The 18,286-nt window shown below is 38.9% G+C and overlaps 1 protein-coding gene across 1 annotated transcript in view; it reads left to right on the forward strand.

The window, feature by feature from the left end:
• Positions 1 to 1,318: 1,318 nt before the first annotated feature.
• The window catches only part of CPO (carboxypeptidase O), a 32,486-nt gene continuing 15,518 nt past the window's right edge, over positions 1,319 to 18,286 (forward strand). The window contains exons 1-3 of the mRNA XM_069574491.1: positions 1,319 to 1,386; positions 14,489 to 14,588; positions 16,555 to 16,656. Coding sequence (XP_069430592.1) covers positions 1,319 to 1,386; positions 14,489 to 14,588; positions 16,555 to 16,656 — 270 coding nt within the window. The remainder of the gene's footprint in view (positions 1,387 to 14,488; positions 14,589 to 16,554; positions 16,657 to 18,286) is intronic.

The raw sequence follows: 18,286 nt of genomic DNA on the forward strand, positions 1-18,286 counted from the left end.
AAGTGAAGATCCTGAATAATAATCATGCCCACCACGACCAAAGTGTTATGCCCAAGTCGCGAAATCTCCCAGTGACCACCAGGGAGCCGATATCCGATGCAAAAGCAAGAGTTTTTATTACCAAGCTCCAGCTGGGGCTCCCACCGTTACGGACACAGTGGCTATAGGGAGGAGCCCTGGGTTTTGGATTACATTGCTTATCTAGGGAGTGTTCTTGGAAAAAAAAGAATTTCTAGGTAGGGGGACGTCTGATTGGTCACTTTCTTTCAAAGGGTTGTGTGTTGGTTTTTGATTGGTCCCTATTATATAGTGTAAGGCTCAGAGAACCGCACTCTGAAAAGGACATTCAGGGACAGCCTCTAGTGGACTGACAAAGTTTATTATCCAATTGTGTAGTTTTATAATTTTCAGGGAATAGAGCATAAGACAGACTTGCAAGTAGCCATTTCAGATAAACATCAAAACATTTAAGCATAAAATATAGTTCCCACCGCCCAAGCCATAACATAGCTTTGGCGAAACTCTAAAGGGAGTCTTATCATGAAACAACAGTCCTTGCTCTCAGAAACAGGTGGTCAGAAGGAAGCCTTCGAACACCACATGGCCGGGCGTATAACACTTCGTTATCCATTCCCAGCCTCAGGCACTCAGTGAACGCTCATAACCCTTTGTTATGCTCATTCCACGTTCCAATCTTCGTCAAGAGTGGAGCAAATACATTTTCAGTATTTGCTCAAAGCTTTCCAGCTCCTCCACACCTAGGTAGACCACAAGTTCCTGAACGTAAGTCAGGAGATTCTGGTCTGGGGTCCAATTGGCTCGTGGGTGGTGGGGTGAGGTCAGGGGATTTCCAAAGGCTCTTTTCCTGGAACCTTACAAAATGTTTTTCTGTTAACAAAATGGAGTAGCTTAGATTCTTCAAGAGCAGAAGACACACCCCCTGTTATACTCAGTGACCTGTGTGGAAGAAAGAACAGGAGTAGTCTGCTCTTGAATATAGGTGATGGGAATTCCTAGAGCTGAGGACTTTACACAGGGAAGAAACTTCTTTCTGCATATGGGGGAGCCAAGAGCTTTGATAAAGTTGGTTTTAAAGAAGAAAAAAGTCAAATAATTTTCCACTATTTAAAAAAAGCTGTTTGAAGACATGATGGATTTAATGAAGCAACTGCTCACATATTAACTTCTACAGAGACATCCAGTAACTGACTTATCTTATCTCATAAGTGGGAACCTATGCCCTTATGCATTCTCAGAGACACAGGATCCACTGACCTGCACGAGAAGCACAGGATTTTCTAGCTTTCTTTACAGAACAATGAAACCTCTGCTTGGAACGTTTTATCTGTTGGGTATGCTGGTTCCTGGTTGGTTGGGATACGATAGGTGAGTATGAGGTGGAAGGAGGGGTGACTGGTATGATTTGGATTGTCTAAATGCAAAGCTTCTTTTTAATATCAGTGCAGTTGGATTCTCCGCTCTTCCTACCCATTACACACACCACCATGTAATGAGAATAATAATGACTGAAATTTTATCATTGAGTATTACTCTGTGTGTGTGTGTGTGTTAGTCGCTCAGTCATGTCTGGCTCTTTGCAACCCCATGGACTGTAGCTTGCCAAGCTCCTCTGTCCATGGAATTCTTCAGGCAAGAATACTTTTCCAGGGGCTCTTCCCAACCCAGGAATCAAACTGAGCGTTATTCTGCTGCTGCTGCTGCTAAGTTACTTCAGTCGTGTCCAACCCTTTACAACCCCATGCATCGTAGCCCACCAGGCTCCTCTGTCCATGGGATTCTCCAGGCAAGAATACTGGAGTGAGCCACTCCCTTCTCCAGAGCATTACTCTAATAATCTTTAAATAAAAATATAGATCTTCAACAAAGATTTCCTAGCACAGTGTATGATAAATACCAATAGATATGTCATATTTTGTAATTGAAAAAAGAAAACTGTAATGAAAATTCTATATCCTTCATTTACATAATCTCTCCATTGATAAATCACATTATTCTAATTATTCAGAAAATGTTTTAAGTGTTTAAAACTACCAAACAATTTCACTAAGACATAATTACTGTTGATGTTTTTGAATAGATAGTGAATAGCTAATCAAGCATATAGTACTACTGCAAACATTTTTCAGTTGAGTTGTCTTATACAAAATCTCTTATGGCATTCATAACTTATTGAAAACATAATGCAATCACTAATAATATTCCATCATTGCTACCCTATAAGAGTGATTTCTACTGTCATTTTATACATAATGCTGTGGTACACATCCAGCCATATGATAATTTTTGTTGTTATTGTTGCAATTTTTAAAATAATTTCCCTAATATAAGAAGTGGAATCACTGGGTTAGAGGCTGCAAAAAACTCAAGAATCTTGCTACATATTGCCAAAGTGCTCTAGAAAAACTGCAGCAGTTTAAACTTCCAACTACAGTGTATGAAAGCACTTTTTAAGCATTTTCCAATTTGACAAGTGAAAAATAGCCACAGTTACTTATACTTCATTTTGTTGATTTCTTATAAGGTTAAGTATTTTGTCTTATTTATTACTCATTTTATCAGTTTATAAGTTGCTCATTCATGTCATTTACCCATTTTGTGTTCTTTCTCCACTCATAATGATAACTTTTTTGAATATATAATATATATTAAACATTGTGTGTATGTGTAGTTTCAACATTAAGTATATTCATGACATTGTACAGGAGACAGGGATCAAGACCATCCCCATGGAAAAGAAATGCAGAAAAGCAAAATGGCTGTCTGGGGAGGCCTTACAAATAGCTATGGAAAGAAGAGAGGCGAAAAGCAAAGGAGAAAAGGAAAGATATAAGCATCTGAATGCAGAGTTCCAAAGAATAGCAAGAAGAGATAAGAAAGCCTTCTTCAGCGATCAATGCAAAGAAATAGAGGAAAACAACAGAATGGGAAAGACTAGAGATCTCTTCAAGAAAATTAGAGATACCAAGGGAACATTTCATGCAAAGATAGGCTCAATAAAGGACAGAAATGGTATGGACCTAACAGAAGCAGAAGATATTAAGAAGAGGTGGCAAGAATACACAGAAGAACTGTACAAAAAAGAGCTTCATGACCCAGATAATCATGAGGATGTGATCACTAATCTAGAGCCAGACATCCTGGAATGTGAAGTCAAATGGGCGTTAGAAAGCATCACTATGAACAAAACTAGTGGAGGTGATGGAATTCCAGTGGAGCTGTTTCAAATCCTGAAAGATGATGCTGTGAAAGTGCTGCACTCAATATGCCAGCAAGTTTGGAAAACTCAGCAGTGGCCACTGGACTGGAAAAGGTCAGCTTTCATTCCAATCCCAAAGAAAGGCAATGCCAAAGAATGCTCAAACTACCGCACAATTGCACTCATCTCACATGCTAGTAAAGTAATGCTCAAAATTCTCCAAGCCAGGCTTCAGCAATACATGAACTGTGAAGTCCCTGATGTTCAATCTGGTTTTAGAAAAGGCAGAGGAATCAGAGATCAAATTGCCAACATCCGCTGGATCATGGAAAAAGCAAGAGAGTTCCAGAAAAACATCTATTTTTGCTTCATTGACTATGCCAAAGCCTTTGACTGTGTGGATCACAATAAACTGTGGAAAATTCTGAAAGAGATGGGAATACCAGACCACCTAACCTGCCTCTTGAGAAATCTGTATGCAGGTCAGGAAGCAACAGTTAGAACTGGACATGGAACAGCAGACTGGTTCCAAATAGGAAAAGGAGTATGTCAAGGCTGTATATTGTCACCCTGCTTATTTAACTTCTATGAAGAGTACATCATGAGAAACGCTGGACTGGAAGAAACACAAGCTGGAATCAAGATTGCTGGGAGAAAAATCAATAACCTCAGATATGCAGATGACCCCACTCTTATGGCAGAAAGTGAAGAGAAGCTAAAAAGCCTTTTGATGAAAGTGAAAGAGGAGAGTGAAAAAGTTGGCTTAAAGTTCAACATTCAGAAAACTAAGATCACGGCATCCGGTCACATCACTTTATGGGAAATACATGGGGGAACAGTGGAAACAGTGTCAGACTTTATTTTTTGGGGCTCCAAAATCACTGCAGATGGTGATTGCAACCATGACATTAAAAGACGCTTACTCCTTGGAAGAAAAGTTATGACCAACCTAGATAGCATATTCAAAAGCAGAGACATTACTTTGCCAACTAAGGTCCGTTTAGTCAAGGCTATGGTTTTTCCAGTGGTCATGTATGGATGTGAGAGTTGGACTGCGAAGAAGGCTGAGCACCAAAGAATTGATGCTTTTGAACTGTGGTGTTGGAGAAGACTCTTGAGAGTCCCTTGGACTGCAAGATCAAACCAGTCCATTCTGAAGGAGATCAACCCTGGGATTTCTTTGGAAGGAATGATGCTAAAGCTGAAGCTCCAGTACTTTGGCCACCTCATGCAAAGAGTTGACTGATTGGAAAAGACTCTGATTCTGGGAGGGATTGGGGGCAGGAGGAGAAGGGGACGACTGAGGATGAGGTGGCTGGATGGTATCACGAACTCGATGGACGTGAGTCTGAGTGAACTCCGGGAGTTGGTGATGGACAGGGAGGCCTGGCGTGCTGCACTTCATGGGGTTGCAAAGAGTCGGACATGACTGAGTGACTGAACTGAACTGAATATTATACATAGTTTATATTCTGCACATTTAATATATCTCATCATGCATGTGTGGTTATAAACAGCGTTTCCCCTTTAGTTTCATGTTTAATGTAATCCTACAGCAAACACGCTCTCACTGAACAGAGAAATCCAGTCCAACTTTTGCCCCAGATTAACTGTATGACCTCAGCCTGTCCCTCAGCTTCATAGACAGTCTGATTTCAGATACATAAAGGAAGTCCAGGATCTATGTGATACCTAAAGCTGTTTATATCACCATCTCATGTTTTCATTACTTTACTTGGGTTTCATATAGATACTGCATTTATCTTCTCTTCTGAGATTCTTCATTCATAAATCAGAGACAAAGACTTACATATGTCACAGGACTTTGATTGGAAGAAAAAACTTGCTTAAAATATCACAAACCTTCAAACTTACATATTCTTTGAACTGGTATTCCTTCTTCTGTAAATTTACATTGAGAAAACAAGCTATGCAAAGAATCATATGCACTGAGATATAGCTTTATTTATAAGATGAACATGATATTAAATATTGTAACATTTGGAAACAACCTATGGGCCCCATATTAAGGTATGTAAATATTGACACATGACATATGACAGTAGGGTATTATTTATCCATTAGAATAATAACTATGAAAAAATTAATAGCATGGGAAAAGACATGTTTTATGCTAAAAGAAAGATGCAGAATACAAGATGTAAGAAAAATACTTGAAAAAATAAAAGAAACCTGGTATGTACCAAAATGGACACTGTTATCTTTGGCTGGTAATTCTTTCCCTTTTCCCTCAATTATTCTTCATTTTGCAAATATCTACAAAGGAGACACATAAAATTTTTATTTAAAAAACGATTGACAAGCCCAGGTTAAATTATGGAGATGATTTGGCTCAGATATGGGGAAACAGACAAGATGGCTTCCAGTGCACAGCTCCTCCCTCATCCCAGCACTTGAGCAAAACATTTCAAATCTGCCAGTCCTGGTCCTTCCTGATGGTTTTCATTTTCATTATTATTTACTGACATAAAATAATGTCCACTTTCATATGGCTCTGACCAACTCAATACATAGATTAGCTGCCATTTTTGATTCTCCTTACATACTTTGTATGATGTAATCAATTCAGTTTAGTTCAGTCACTTAGTTGTGTCCGACTCTTTGTGACCCCATGAACCACAGCACGCCAGGCCTCCCTGTCCATCACCAACTCCCGGAGTTCACTCAGACTCACGTGCATCGAGTCAGTGATGCCATCCAGCCATCTCATCCTCTGTCGTCCCTTTCTCCTTCTGCCCCCAATCCCTCCCAGCATCAGGATCTTTTCAAATGAGTCAGCTCTTCACATCAGGTGCCCAAAGTATTGGAGTTTCAGCTTCAACATCAGTCTTTCTAATGAACACCCAGGACTGATCTCCTTTAGGATGGACTGGTTGGATCTCCTTGCAGTCCAAGGAACTCTCAAGAGTCTTCTCCAACACCACAGTTCAAAAGCATCAATTCTTCGGCGCTCAGCCTTCTTCACAGTCCAACTCTCACATCCATACATGACCACTGGAAAAACCATAGCCTTGACTAAACGGACCTTTGCTGGCAAAGTAATATCTCTGCTTTTGAATATGCTGTCTAGGTCGGTCATAACGTTCTTTCCAAGGAGTAAGCGTCTTAATTCCATGGCTGCAGTCACCATCTGCAGTGATTTTGGAGCCCAGAACAATAAAGTCAGCCACTGTTTCCCCTGTTTCCCCATCTAATTGAAGTGATGGGACTGGATGCCATGATCTTAGTTTTCTGAATGTTGAGCTTTCATCCAACTTTTTCACTCTCCTCTTTCACTTTCATCAAGAGGTTCTTTAGTTCTTCACTTTCTGCCATAAGGGTGGTGTCATCTGCGTATCTGAGGTTATTGATATTTCTCCCAGCAATCTTGATTCCAGCTTGTGCTTCTTCCAGCCCAGCATTTCTCATGATGTACTCTGCATATAAGTTAAATAAGCAGGGTGACAATATACAGCTTTGACATATTCCTTTTCCTATTTGGAACCAGTCTGTTGTTCCATGTTCAGTTCTAACTGTTGCTTCCTGACCTGCATACAGATTTCTCAAGAGGCAGGTCAGGTGGTCTGATGTTTCCATCTCTTTCAGAATTTTCCACAGTTTACTGTGATCCATACAGTCAAAGGCTTTGGCATAGTCAATAAAGCAGAAATAGGTGTTTTTCTGGAACTCTCTTGCTTTTTCGACAATCCAGCGGATGTTGGCAATTTGATCTCTGGTTCCTCTGCCTTTTCTAAAACCAGCTTGAACATCTGATATAATAGTAGTCCAGAAAATCTACAATTAACAAGGATAACAAGCTTTGTAATCTTTCCCTTGATCATTTAAGGAGGTGGTCTATTATATATATTACATACTCCCAATATGGAGAATCATTTGAATCTAGCACTATGAATCAAGGATGGATGCTTCTGCATGCTCAGTCATGTCCAACTCTTTGTGAGCCTTTGGACTGTAGCCCACCAGGCTCCTCTGTCCATGGAATTTTCCAGGCAAGAATACTGGAGTGGGTTTCCATGCCCTCCTCCAAGGGGTCTTTCCAACCCAGGGACTGAACCCCTATCTCTTATATGTCCTGCATTCGCAGGCAGTCTTTACCACTAACACCACCTGGGAAGCTCCAGAAATTACTGTCAAATACTATGCAGTCAGTAAAAATATTTATAATGAGTTTCTATTAGTTTGAGAAAATGTCTCTGGTAGAATATATAATAAAAAGAAGCAAATACAAAATTATATATAGATACAATTTGCACTGTGTTTATAAAAAAATATGCACTGATAAAAGCCGGAAGGGAAATATGTCAACATATCTGCAGTGGTTAACTCAAGAAGATGGGAGGATTATTCCTTCCTTCTCTTTTCTATTTTTCTTCTCTCTCTACTTCCTAAATTTTCCACTTATAAGCAAATGTTAATTTTGTAAGAAAGGAAAAAAATTGAAAATACATTACTGTCATGAAATATTCATGTAACTGTTTCCTAAGTATTTAAATACAAAATTTGCCTCAATATACATTAGGATTTTTTGCCTCTTTCAACATTCCAAAAAAAATTTCATCAGACAATCTTTTTGTATTGCAGTATTTATTAATACAATCTGCAGTATTTATTAATAATGTACCCCAAGAGATCATTTTCTCTGTTAAACATTTTATGAATTCCTATTCAAAAAGAATACACAACGTACAATAATCTTTTCATTTGATCGTGAGATGAGACTGGTGATAATTCAGGGGATTAGCCAGCTTTTTCCTTCCCTCTCTACATGTATTATGCATCACCCAAGAAATTGCCTGGAAACAGGAAGCTGCCTTTTCTAAGTATATGGTTTATATGTTGCTTGAACTAAGTAACATTTGGGGTTTTGAGATATAAGTATTGTGCTTAATTTCATGTAAAATGATCAGCACTTCTAATATTAGGGGTTTTCATTCAAATCTCATATGGTTTACTTTTTTTTGCATATTGTATGCACCCAGTCATTCAATGCTGGAGGCATCATACTCACACATTTTCCAGACATTGAACTGGGGCAAATTTGAAGGTTGGTGCTTGATAGTGTCCAGTGACCTTTCATTTATTCCCTTTCATATTGTAAAATTGCCTGGGAATACCAGCTCAGTTGAAACAGGAATTCACCAGCTGCCAGGGCTGCTTTTTAGTGTATTCACTTTCCTGTGTCACCAAGTAGATGACTGTGATCGAAACAGACCTTTGCTGAACTGTGTGATGGAAAGAACTGTGTTGCCTTGAACAACCACCATCCCTGGTCCCAGAAAGCATCTGCAGTGATCCCCTTTCCCATTTGGACAGTCACTGTGAGCAGTGAGAACGAAGGGCTGAAAGGACTCTTATTAGCTTCATTTCCTCTCCTCTCCCCATTCTGCAAAAGCACTGAAACTAGGTCCCAATGCACTTACAGGACTAATACTTATTTAGCTTTCTTTGTAGTCCAAATCAGAGATCGATAATTAAAAAAAAAATAGGCTACTAAACATTTTTATGCATATTTTCTAGAGTATAATAAATGTATAATTTGACTTCCCAGGTGGCGCTAGTGGTAAAGAACCCCCCTGCCAATGCAGGTAGATGTGAGATTTGTGGGTTGGATCCCAAAGTCAGGAAGATCCTGGGAGGAGGGCATGGCAACCCCCTCCAGTATGCTTGCCTGGAGAATCCTATGGACAGAGGAGCCTGGAAGGCTACAGCCCATGGGGTAGCAAAGAGTTGGACATGACAAGCGATTCTGCATGCACGCAAATGTCTAATCTAGCCTCTGTAACAAAATCTTCAGAGGAGAAAAAAAAAATCCAACAGCCTAGGATACTAGTATTTACCTTAAGGATTGTTGTTAGAATTATATATAGAGTTAGAACAGTGCTGACATGCATAATTGCTTGTAAAATATTGGTTGTTATTATTACCAGCTACTCTTCAGTTTGGAATTCTCCCTCTCCTGTCCTCAATACGCTTAGTGCACTATTTAATTGGTAGTTAGGCACTAGCTTATTATACTTCACTTTATATTTTTAATAGCTAAGTTATTTTGCTTTTCATGTATTTATATCTCACTTCCTTAAGTAGATTTTAAGCTCTATAAGGAAGAAATCTGTATTCTATTACTATTACTATGTTATCACTTTTGCATAGAGTCCCAAGGGTGCCTACCTATTGGGTTGTTGAATGAATTAGATAAGATAATTATGTAAATGTTTAGACTGGTGCCTAGAATATAGTGCCCAATAAGGGTTAACAAATGTTAATATAACATATATATACTAGATGATTATTTGATAATAGCAGATGAAATGAGCTTCTGAAAATTTATGGGTAAGTTGAATTTTTTAAAATTTTAAACACACCAAGGGATGCATGTGTTTTCTCTATAAAATGTTAATACATTTTGTAAATAATCAGCCTCAACATATTACGCTTATAGTATTTTTAAACTGAAATTGTTCATTCTGAAGCACTCTGGTTTTCTTAAAAAATCGAATAAATGATAAGCATTAGAAATGCATCCTTGAGTGGAAAAGTGTATTGCTCCACAACAATTACAATTTTAATAGCAGTTGTTTCTTGTAATCTCCTTTCAAAATTCACTTCATTGTTTTAACTAATTATCTAGACAATCATATCTTGTGAGCTTTTCTAGGACAAGCTAAATGAAGTACTACTCTTTTAACAATAAAACATTTACAGTTTTGAAGATAAAGAGCTTCTGCTAAGTTCAGATTATTATTATTAATATGATTAACAATTAAAAGCATAGAATTGTGTAGAGAAATTGATTTCTACTACAGTGGGTGATTATTATGGTACATGGTGTTAATTGAACAGATTAAAAAATTAAATGTAGTCATTTCTACATTGGAGTTATATAGCTGTGAATGGAACTTGAGTTTTAATTATTCTATCAAAATATTTTGTAGTTTGATATTGTTTGGAGATAATATCAGTTAGATGGCTAAATTATTCTCCATATAATTATTATTTTCAATGTTATTGTAGCAAAATAGGGTTTTTACTTAGCATTGTTTTGAATTGCTACTGTGTTTTAACATACAGTAAGCATTAACTAAGTTCGAGAGATAAGTTTATTTTAAAACATGGACTAACTAATTTAATCCTCATAGGAATCCCTTGGAAAGGTGTTATTCCCATTTTACAGATTATAAAATGAGACTAAATATAATGCCAGAATGTTCAGAGAAAAAAAAATGTGAGAAAATAGATAAAATCATTGAAACATTAGCTAATTAGATCACTAACACCTTTCTTTCTCTCTATCCAAAAGTTCATACCCTAGCATCACCAAAAACTCACTTCCTAGTGCTTTTAACATAGAAAGAAATCACTCCAAATATAGTTATTGGGTAAATGAATGATCAATTACTATGCTTTCATAATGAAAATATAACCCTACTTTTAACTTAGGTAAAGACTTTTAGTTAGGTAACCAAAACATTCCTCAAACATTTGTGTGGTTTGGAGACAGAGAATTAGCTCTATGACTTACTAACTCTGTGACTGTCTGCAAGTTACCTGATTTCACTTGGCCAAATTTCGTTATTTGTAAAACATGGATGATGACATTTCACAGAGTTGTAGTGAGAATAAATCATATAGTATGCATTATTGTTCTGGCACAAAGGAGAGGCATTGAATACTTTTATCAAATTGTTAAAATATAAGCCATACATGGAAATCTATTACATAGGCCTATACCTATTATGGGCTTCCCAGGTGGCTCAGTGGTAAAGAATCCACCTGCCAATGCAGGAGACCTGGGTTCTATCCCTGAGTTGGGAAGATCCACTGGAGAAGGAAATGGCAACCCAATCCACTCCATTATTCTTGCCTGGGAAATCCCAAGGACAGAGGAACCTGGTGGGCTAAACAGTCCATGGGATCACAAAAGAGTCGGATATGACTTAGCAACTAAGCAACAAAGAATATATATTATAGAAATTGAATCAATAATTAATAACCTTACAAAACAGAAAGCACCAAGCCCAGATGGGTTCACTGGTGAATTCTATGAAATATTTAAGGAAAAGGTTATATCTCTACAATTTCATCTAAAAAATATAAGCAGAGGGAATACTTTTTAATTCATTCTTTGAGGCCAACCAAATATCAAAACCAGTCAAAGACATCATGAGGGAAAAAACACTATAGATCAATATCTCTCATGAACATAGATGTAAAAATCCACCACAAAACACTAGCAAATTAAATCAAAAAATGTATGAGATGAATTATACACCAGCCCACTGACTGAATTTATCCCAGATATGCAAGGCTAGTTTAACATTTGATAACCAAATAATGTAATCCATTATATCAATAGGCTAAAAATTAAAAAATCACATGATCATGTCAGTAGATGCAGGGAAAAAAAATTTTAAAAATCCAATAAATGGTGCTGGAACTATTGGACATACACACACACACACAAAGTGAATCTAGACACAGACCTACATTCTTTATAAAAATTAACTCAAAATGGATTATAGACCTAAAAATGTAAAATATAAAACCATAAAAATCCTAGAAGATAATGTAGGAGAAAGCCTAGATAAATTTGGGAATAGTGATGATTTTTTAAATACATCACCAAAGACATGAACCATGAAGTAAATAATTGATAACCTGAAGAATTGTTGCTTTTGAACTGTGGTGTTGGAGAAGACTCTTGAGAGTCCCTTGGACTGCAAGGAGATCCGACCAGTCCATTCTGAAGGAGATCAGCCCTGGGATTTCTTTGGAAGGAATGATGCTAAAGCTGAAACTCCAGTACTTTGGCCACCTCATGTGAAGAGCTGACTCATTGGAAAAGACTCTAATGCTGGGAAGGGTTGGGGGCAGGAGGAGAAGGGGATGACAGAGGATGAGATGGCTGGATGGCATCACGGACTCAATGGACGTGAGTCTGAGTGAACTCCAGGAGTTGGTGATGGACAGGGAGGCCTGGTGTGCTGTAATTCATGGGGTCGCAAAGAGTCGGACACGACTGAGCAACTGAACTGAACTGATACTTTATTAAAATTAAAAACTTCTTCAAAAGATAATGTCAAGAGAAGGAGAAGACAAGGCACAAAGTGAGAGAAGATATTTGCAAAAGACATATCTGATAAAGCGCAGGTATCTAAAACACACAAAGAACTCTTTGTTAACAATAACAAAGAGACAACCTGATTTTAAAAATGGACAAAGGACCTGAATGGACACACCTCACCAAAGAAGATACACAGGTGGCAAATAAACATAGGAAACATTGCTGGAGAGAACGCGAAATGGCCCAGTCACTTCAGTCCCTCTGGAAGACCATTTGGTAGTTCCTTACAAAATTAAACACACTCTTGCCATATGATCTAGCAAATATGCTCCATGGTACGATCCAAATGAATTGAAAACGTACGTCCACAAAACACTGCACACAGCTGTATATGGCAGCTTTACTCATAACTTCCAAAACTTGGAAGCCACCAAGATATCCTTCAGTGGGTGAATGCACAAATAAACTGTGGTAATATAGACAGCAGAATATCAGACAGCACTAAAAACCTGCCTGCCAAGGCAGGAGACACAAGAGACCTGGGTTCCATCCTGGGTTGGGACAATCCCATGGAGGAGGGCACAGCAACCCACTCCAGTGTTCTTGCCTAGAGAATCCCCATGGACAGAGGAGCCTGGAGGCTACAGTCCATAGGGTTGCTCCGAGTTGGACACGACTGAAGTGACTTAGCATGCACAAAAAGAAATGAACTATCAAGCCCTAAAAAGACATAGAAGAAAGTTAAATACATATTACTAAGTGAAGGAAACCAATCTGAAAAGGCCACATGCTGTATGAGTCCAACGACATGACATTCTATAAAAGGCAAAACTAAAACTGAAAAGATCAGTGGTTGCCAGGGGTTAGGTGGGAGGGAAAGATGCATAGGCAGATCAGAGAAGATTTCTAGGGCAGTGAAGCTCTTCTGTATGATACTATTAATATAATGGTGGATACACGTCATTATACATTTGTCCAAATCAATAGAATGTATAACAGCAAGAGTGAACCCTCATGTGACCTATGGACTTTGGGAAATAATGATGTGTCTATGTAGGTTTATTATAATAAATAGACTGCTCTGATGTGGGATGTTGGTAATGGGGGAGGTTGTGTGTGTCGGAGGGGGCAGGAAACAGTAAGTGTATAGGAACTCTCAGTATTTTTCATCCAATTTTGCTGTGAACCTAAAACTCCTCTAAAAAACAAAGCTTGTTTTTAAAAAATATAAACCACTACATTAAGATTCTTACAACTGTATACAGTAGTGTGGTTAATACTTCAGGCTTTTCACTCAGGCTGTCGGAGTTTAAGTCCTAATAACACTTTCCCTGTGACTCAATTTCTTTATTTCTGAAATGAGGGTAATAAGAATACTTTGGGGCTTCCCTGGTGGCTCAATGATGAAGAATCTACATGCAAATGCAAGAGATGCATTTTGATCCCTGGTCTGGGAAGATTCTGTGTGCTGTGGAGCAACGAAGCCCGTGTGCCACAACTATTGAGCCTATGCTTTAGAACCTGGGAGCTGCAACAAGAGAAGCCGCTGCAATGAGGAACACCAGCGCTGCAGCTAGAATGTAGCCCCTGCTCACAGCAACTAGAGAAAGCCCACTTGTAGCAACATAAAGACCCAGTGCAGCCAAAACTAAATAAATAAACTTTTTTTTTTTTTTTTAAACAGAATACCTTATCTTAGGACTTAACCAGTGGTCCAGTGGCTAAGACTTCATCTTCCAGTTCAGGAAACATGGGTTTGATCCCTGGTCTGGGAACAAAGGTTCCATATGCCTCAGGGTGTGGCAAAAAAAAGAAAAAGAATACCTCATCTTAGAGTTTTCCAGAAAAGTGAGAAATTTAAAGTGGTTAATCTAATGAATGTCTCACAGTAAGTTTTAGCTCAATAAATCTTATTCTTTCTTTTACAAATTTAAAAAGTGTTCTTATTTACAACATCTTGCTGAATTATCCCAGCCTCCCTGCAAAGTCCCCAACCTGCAGATGAAGAAAGAGCCCCTCAGAGGGGCTCAGTGGTACCCACGGTCTCACAGTTTGTAAGCTGCAGAGACGAGACTTGAGGACTGACTTCTGTCCTCAAGGTGCTGTGCACGTTGGTTTTCCCTACTCTTATCATCAACCTTCCAACCCTCATGATATCCTGGCTTCATGGCTGCTCTTTGTCTTTGCAGATCCCTCACACAACAGAGACAAGAAGTTGTGGGTAAAGGAGTGAGTCCATGGAGGATCCTGGAGACGTATCCTTATAACAGATACCACCCCATGGGGGAGGTAAGCAAGAACACATGGTCGGGGTGTTGGTGGTGGTTACAACTGCTTTACGGTGGGCAAGGGATAGTTCACTGTTAATATCTACAGACCAGAGGGCCTCAGAATGAGAAGCTGAGATTTGTCTGTGCACTGAGGTCAAGGGATTCACAAACATCATCCCGTGACCATCACCATTACAGATACAAATCTAGTGACAGAAATAAAAAGGCAAATCAACAACCAAAAGAAAAAAAAAAAAGGAAAAGAATGCCCAATCTGTTTTTCTAGTGTAAACATGGATCAAAATTAAACGTTACTCTTGTTCATCAAGTCTTTTAACTGCTTTAAGTAAGGCAGGATCAGTGTGTATATGGATGCAAAACACGGGTGGAGAAGCCTTCGGATTGAATCCTGTTTAGCTGAAAGGGTGGTATTTCTGGTAGGATACAAGAAACACAGGCAACAGCTCTCAAAAGAAATATTTGTATTGCTATGAAGATATGTTTAGTGGTTTCTGAAACTGGATACAGTAAAAAGTATATATGCATATATGTGGTGTATGTATGTGATATTATGTAACACTTCTATTGAAGTATAAATTTCTAAAAATAGAATTACTGGGCTAAACAATCATTTACATATTTTATATAAATGCCCAAATTTCCCTCCAGCCAGGCTTTGCCACTTATTTCCTCAGTCTTGGGGAATATATTAATATTTTCCAGGTTGTTTTCAAAGAGTACAAGAAAGAATTTACACTTTCTTCTGTAACATTCACCCCAAAATACTAAAGTCCCTTAGTTTTTTTTTGAAAAAACAAGATCCAGTAAGATCCATGAGAAGTGTACGTGCTGGTATCAGAGATGAGATATACTTGGCTTGGCTACTTGCTCTGTGACCTTGTCCAACACATTTAATCTCTTTTTCCCTCAGTTTCCTTATACATGAAAAAGGAATAGCAGTACTTCTCCTGCAATTGTTTGGTTGTGAGAGTAAATGAAATAGGCTACACTTTTACTGATTAAGCAATAAATAAAATGATAGCTGCAACTGTTATATGCTATTTATATCTCTCCCAGGACTCAGGGCACTGCCTCTGATCCAGTCTCATCACAGAAAAGCACATAGTACCCATGTGATGAGTTGTTCATCTCTTCCCTCACTTATTATTACTGTTATAATAATGCATTTTATCCATAGATATTCCATGCTAAGATGAAAGTCAATTGAGACACAGAAATTTGTCTCAGAATTGAGACAAAATTGAGACAAAATCAGTTAAGACACAGAAATTTAAATAGAATTTGTTATGCCAAATTAATTATTATCATTTACCATAATTCTTATCATTCAAATAATTCTGCTATACAGAAATTGAATGTGGAGGGTATCATATGCTGAGGACTGTCCTAATATGTCTTATCTTGATTCATTGCTTATTTCATTCTCCCTTAAAGGACCCTTAAAGGACTTTATTTCATTCTCTCCTTAAAGTTATTAACTTGGTCTTGATTTAGAAATTTCACTGTTTTGTGAAGGGGCATAACCAGACTCTTCTCCAATTTTGGATCCATGGACATTAACAAAGGATATTTTGGGGATTCAAAGAAGATCCCACAAAATAAGCTTATCCTGAAATTTCTGGCATGATTGAGTGCCACAGCGAAGTCCAGAAGTCTGGTGGCTATTTGAAAATTGTGTGATTGGACAATGTTTTGAAAGTGTTATTCTGCATTGTTGAACTGATCATTCTTAATCATTTATTTGTGAAGTTCAACAAGGTGTCCTAGCCTGGGTGGTAGAGTAGATCTTTAAAGAATATGGGAGAAGGGACAGTTATAATTCATTGGTTTAGTCTTTCATTTGTGTGCTAATGAACAGCCAAGAGTTGAGAGTTCAGTATCTTGATGAAAGAAACAATTATCTTAATTAGAGGCAAGCAAAGGATCTTCTAACTGATAACCTCAGTCCTCCCTGGCTGTTTCAGATCTACCAGTGGATGAGTGAGATAAGGGAGAAGTACACGGAAGTGGTGACGCAGCATTTCCTAGGAATGACTTATGAGAGCCGGCCCATGTATTATTTGAAGGTGAGTGAGAAGGCTGAGAGTTACAGCCTTATCCAGGGATATTTGCTTACTATTCAGGGGCTAGTCAGAAGCACGGACAAGGTTAAAGGGACAGGACCCAGAGATGCTGACTTTTCCACCCTAAACTGGACTTTTGAACTTAACAACTTGTAAATGCTTACATATTAATCATCTGGGTGGAATCATATTCGGAAGTAAAGAGAACTTGGAATGGTTGGGTGATACCTCAGGCCTGCCTGCTCAGTTGCTCAGTCATGTCCAACTCTTTGCAGCCTCATAGACTGTAGCCCATTGGGCTCCTCCGTCCATGGGATTTCAAGCAAGAATACTGGAGTGGGTTGCCATTTCCTTCTCTAGGGAATGCTCCTGACCTAGCAATCGAACCTGCATTTCTTCAGACTCCTTCATTGGCACTAGGATTCTTTACCACTGTACTTCCTAAGGCCCAGAAGTAAGAACTTACTCCTTAGTTTTCTTCCTGCTGGGCCTCACTTGTCCCTGCTAAAACTGAGGAAATTAGAATTGCGGATGGTGGTTGAAAAGGACTTAAGACGTTCTGGCTGAGAGGTTTCCAGACTGTGTTCTGTGAAGGCCTGGATGCCTCCAGAGCTCCCACAGTTGGTGGGGTAGGGGCAGGAAGGATGGTCTGCATAAGGGTGAAATCCCCAGTTCACTTTTCACTCTTTTGAGTTTTTACAAATTTTTTTTTTTTTAACACATTCAGTTCAGTTCAGTCGCTCAGTCGTATCTGACTCTTTGCCTGGATGGATGTCATGGATGTCATGCCTCCCTGTCATGCCAGGCCTCCCTGTCCATCACCAACTCCTGGAGTTCACTCAGATTCATGTCCATCAAGTCAGTAATGCCATCCAGCCATCTCATCCTCGGTCGTCCCCTTCTCCTCCTGTCCCCAATCCCTCCCAGCATCAGAGTCTTTTCCAATGAGTCAACTCTTCGCATGAGGTGGCCAAAGTACTGGAGTTTCAGCTTTAGCATCATTCCTTCCAAAGAAATCCCAGGGCTGATCTCCTTCAGAATGGACTGGTTGGATCTCCTTGCAGTCCAAGGGACTCTCAAGAGTCTTCTCCAACACCACAGTTCAAAAACATCAATTCTTCAGTGCTCAGCTTTCTTTAACACATTATTTTCCATAAAAATATTTGAATATTATGGACAACCTTTATGTTTGGTTCCCTCATTTTCTAAGGGAACAAAGACCCAGAGAAGTAAAGTGACTCGTGCAAAGCCACAAAGTCAGACCATAGCATAGCCAGAGGAATAAGCCATTCCCAAAGTTCTCTGCCCCTTCTGCATATGACATAATGAAAAGTGTTTGAGACTGATTAACCACTTTTTCATAGACTCTCAGGTTTGGACCAGTGATTTTTCAATGCTGGTTGCTTAATACTGATGCCTGGGTCCCATTCACAGAGATTCTGAGCTAATTGCTCCAGGATGGGTTCCAGGCACCCCTTGAAAGCTCCCTAGATGAGCCTAAGGTACAGGCAGGGTTGACAACTGCTGCACCTAATCAGTGGGTTTTCAAAGGGTGGCCCTGGACCAGCAGCATCAACATTACCTGGGAACTTGTTAGAAATGCACACGCTTGGGCCTAACTGCCAATCTACTG

The sequence above is a fragment of the Ovis canadensis genome, chromosome 2 (assembly GCF_042477335.2).
Source record: "Ovis canadensis isolate MfBH-ARS-UI-01 breed Bighorn chromosome 2, ARS-UI_OviCan_v2, whole genome shotgun sequence".
In the NCBI taxonomy this organism is placed as follows: domain Eukaryota; kingdom Metazoa; phylum Chordata; class Mammalia; order Artiodactyla; family Bovidae; genus Ovis; species Ovis canadensis.